Source organism: Otolemur garnettii, unplaced genomic scaffold (assembly GCF_000181295.1).
Source record: "Otolemur garnettii isolate 467f Iridium unplaced genomic scaffold, OtoGar3 scaffold00054, whole genome shotgun sequence".
In the NCBI taxonomy this organism is placed as follows: Eukaryota; Metazoa; Chordata; class Mammalia; order Primates; family Galagidae; genus Otolemur; species Otolemur garnettii.
The window spans coordinates 8,364,052-8,367,237 of NW_003852449.1; the positions used below are offsets into that span (position 1 = coordinate 8,364,052).

Sequence of the window (3,186 nt, forward strand, 5' to 3'; positions counted from 1 at the left end):
CTTGAGCCGCAGGCGCCGAGCCTACATCTCTATTACAAATAAAAGCAGTAAATATTGGTGTGTAGTCATTCCACTGCAGCCAGAGCTTTCTCAGACAATTCTGGCTTCTCTACTCTCAACTTGATGACTTTGAGTAACCTCCCTAAGCGTATTTCCTTGTGTATTGAGGAAAAGTACACACACACACGGAACTGTTATTCATACTGCCATCCTCATCACGCTCATTAAGCGGCATCCTGAGTGCAGCTTCATTACTTTGTTTCGTTTGTTCAAGTTTCTGAGCTGGCTTTTAGACAGACTTTCTCGTGTTTCTATGGGGGAAGGGAAAGGTACAGTTTACATTCAAGTTTCATTTGTGTGGTCTTTAAATGGGCGATCACAGAATATGCGTTGCTCTCATGGACAAGGACTGAGCCAATACAGGTGTGAATTTTAAGGCTATAACTAGATAAAATGAGAGATTAGAATGGAGTCTGTATGCTGCTGTTTTCCTTAAACAGGATGTAGACAGGAGCTTTAAAGGCCTAGTAGCCAGTAGGTAATAAGCCTGGATAATAACTGGTAAATATCACTCTCGCTACAGGTCCCCTTACAAGTGGGTCTAATTAAGAGTAGATGACCGCTAGGGGTTGTCTGCGGAGGCCACCTCGGTACGTTTTTTAACCGGACTTAACAAAGAAGCCCCCATCGCACAGGCTTTACGTCACTCGGGGACGGGCCCCAGTGGCGCCTGTGGGAGCATTGGCCCCGCCCCTCGCCTGCGCCACGCCCCACGGGCGGGGCGATGCCGAACCGAGGCGGGCTGGCTCAGTAAAGCGGTGGCAGCAGGGGGAAGATGGCGGCAGCCATTCCTCAGCGGGCGTGGACCGTGGAGCAGCTGCGCAGCGAGCAGCTGCCCAAGAAGGACATTATCAAGTTTCTGCAGGACCACGGTTCAGATTCGGTACCAGAGGCGGCGGGGCGGCCGGGTTGGTGCGGCTGAGGGACGCCTCACCCCCCTGGAGATGCCCATACATTCCGTATCCCTGTGTGCCCCCGCCCTCGCCCTTCCGCGGCCCGTGGCCGGCCAGGCCGGAGCGGCCCCGCGTGCGCTGCGGGCCACTCTCGCGCCTGCCGGGCAGGCCTACTTCGGCGCGGGGAGCAGCTTTTATTTTCTGGGGCACGCAGGCTGCAATCTCGGAATTAGAACCTCGTTGGGATCCTTGAGTGTGGGTGGAGGGCATGAAAAAAAGGAAATCTTACTTGTAGGGGGCTGAAACGGGAGTGGCGTGTGGTGGCCAAGGAATAGTGGGTTGAGTGAGACCCCGGGAGCGGAGTGCTGGCTACGGGGAAATGGGATGGGATATGAAGACTTCTGTGGAAACGATGTGTGCATCTTGCTTCTTTCAATAATCTACTAAATACTGACCATTAATGCGTGTTAATTTTTTAAAAGCCATTGTGATTTAACTTTTGCTTAAAATATCGACCCGTTAAATGACCTTTTCACTTAACATTCTTAGGAGAGCTACGTGCGCGCTTCTTCTTGTGCTGTGGTCTTCCATTGTTGTAAACAATCAGACTAAGGAGTTTATATGGCATTCTTTATACTGTACTCCCTACGTTTTTCAGCATAGTCTCCATCTTAACCATCTATCTATTGTCAGGCTATTTTCTGTCCTTCCGAAATTAAGATCATTCATACCTCTTTTAAATTACTTAACTACTGTACATCTTGTGCACACACCATCCTCCACTTACCAGAATTCGAAGCAACCTGAATGTAATTTCTCTACGATTTTTAAAATTACAAACTTGCATTCATTTTGAGAGGATTGTATTTTATTTTCATTTGCGGGGGGGCGGGGGTCTTAATGAGAAGATACAAGAACTCTCCAGCTCCAGTTTCTTACTGGTGAATCATTATGTACTGGTGGCATCTATATCTTCGTGAAAGAGACAATTCATACAACCATATATAGCAAAAACTATGCTCAGCTTTTAAGGATACAAGGGTGAAAGACATGATGTGCCAGGGATCATTTTATTTTCTCTTAAGCCAATGGTATTTCACCTAAATAGAATAGGGTAGGGATATCATTAACATTTAATGTTTCAATACTGTACTTCATCAAATTTTTATAAGACAAACCATCCCGGCTGGCACCTGTGGCTCAAGTGGCTAAGGTGCCAGCCACATACACCTGAGCTGGCAGGTTCGAATCCAGCCCGGCCAGCCAAACAACTACAGCTACAACTGAAAAATAACCGGGCGTTGTGTTGGGCCCCTATAGTCCCCAGCTACTTGGGAGGGGGAGGCAGGAGAATCGCTTGAGCCCAGGAGTTGGAGGTTGCTGTGAGCTATGATGCCACAGCAACCTACCCAGGGTGACAGCTTGAGGCTCTGTCTCAAGACAAACAAAAAACAAATCATCCCGATATGGAATCTAACGTGAAACTGGCCCAAGTAGGACAATTTCAAGAGACTAAGATTATCAGAATATTTTTGTAGCTTATTAATCCTTTAAATGCATATTCTTCGGGAATCATTCACATACTTTAAGCTATATTTGACAGTAATTATTTTATTGATCATAAGATATCTAGGAGATGTTTATATTTGGGTTTTTTAAGGGGGGAACCTTGCTAAATAAATTACAAGAGTGCTAATGCCACTGATTACTTTGATTTAATCAACTTTAATCTCCTTTCTCTGTTAGCTGTTTGTTAATCATTTAGAACATTAAGAAGGGACGAGAAAAAGCAAAACATAAAATATACAATAGTGATAGTAGAAAAACTCATCAAAAACTTAGAAGATGCTAAAGGACAACTTTGAGAAAGTAACGAAATAAGTAGTCAAGTAGGGACAAGTGAGAAAAGGAACCAAAACAGAGGGAAACGAAGATGTTATTCACACCCTCACATGACATGATTTGAGATGAAAATACATTATGCAGCTTGGTGCCTGTAGCACAGTGGTTACAGAGCCAGCCACATACACCAAGGGTGGTGGGTTCAAAACCAGCCCAAGCCAGCTAAACACAATGACAACTATAACAAAAAAATAGTTATGTGTTGTGGTGAGTGTCTGTGGTCCCAGCTACTTGGAAGGCTGAGGCAGGAGAATCGCTTGAGCCCAAGAGTTTGAGGTTGCTGTGAGCTGTGACGCCATGGCACTCTGGGCAACGTGGTAAGACTCTGTCT

At 45.8% G+C, this 3,186-nt stretch overlaps 1 protein-coding gene across 1 annotated transcript in view; it reads left to right on the forward strand.

The window, feature by feature from the left end:
* Positions 1-762: 762 nt before the first annotated feature.
* FKBP3 (FK506 binding protein 3) overlaps positions 763-3,186 on the forward strand; it is an 18,414-nt gene continuing 15,990 nt past the window's right edge. The window contains exon 1 of the mRNA XM_003792175.2: positions 763-943. Coding sequence (XP_003792223.1) covers positions 836-943 — 108 coding nt within the window. The 5' untranslated portion in view covers positions 763-835. The remainder of the gene's footprint in view (positions 944-3,186) is intronic.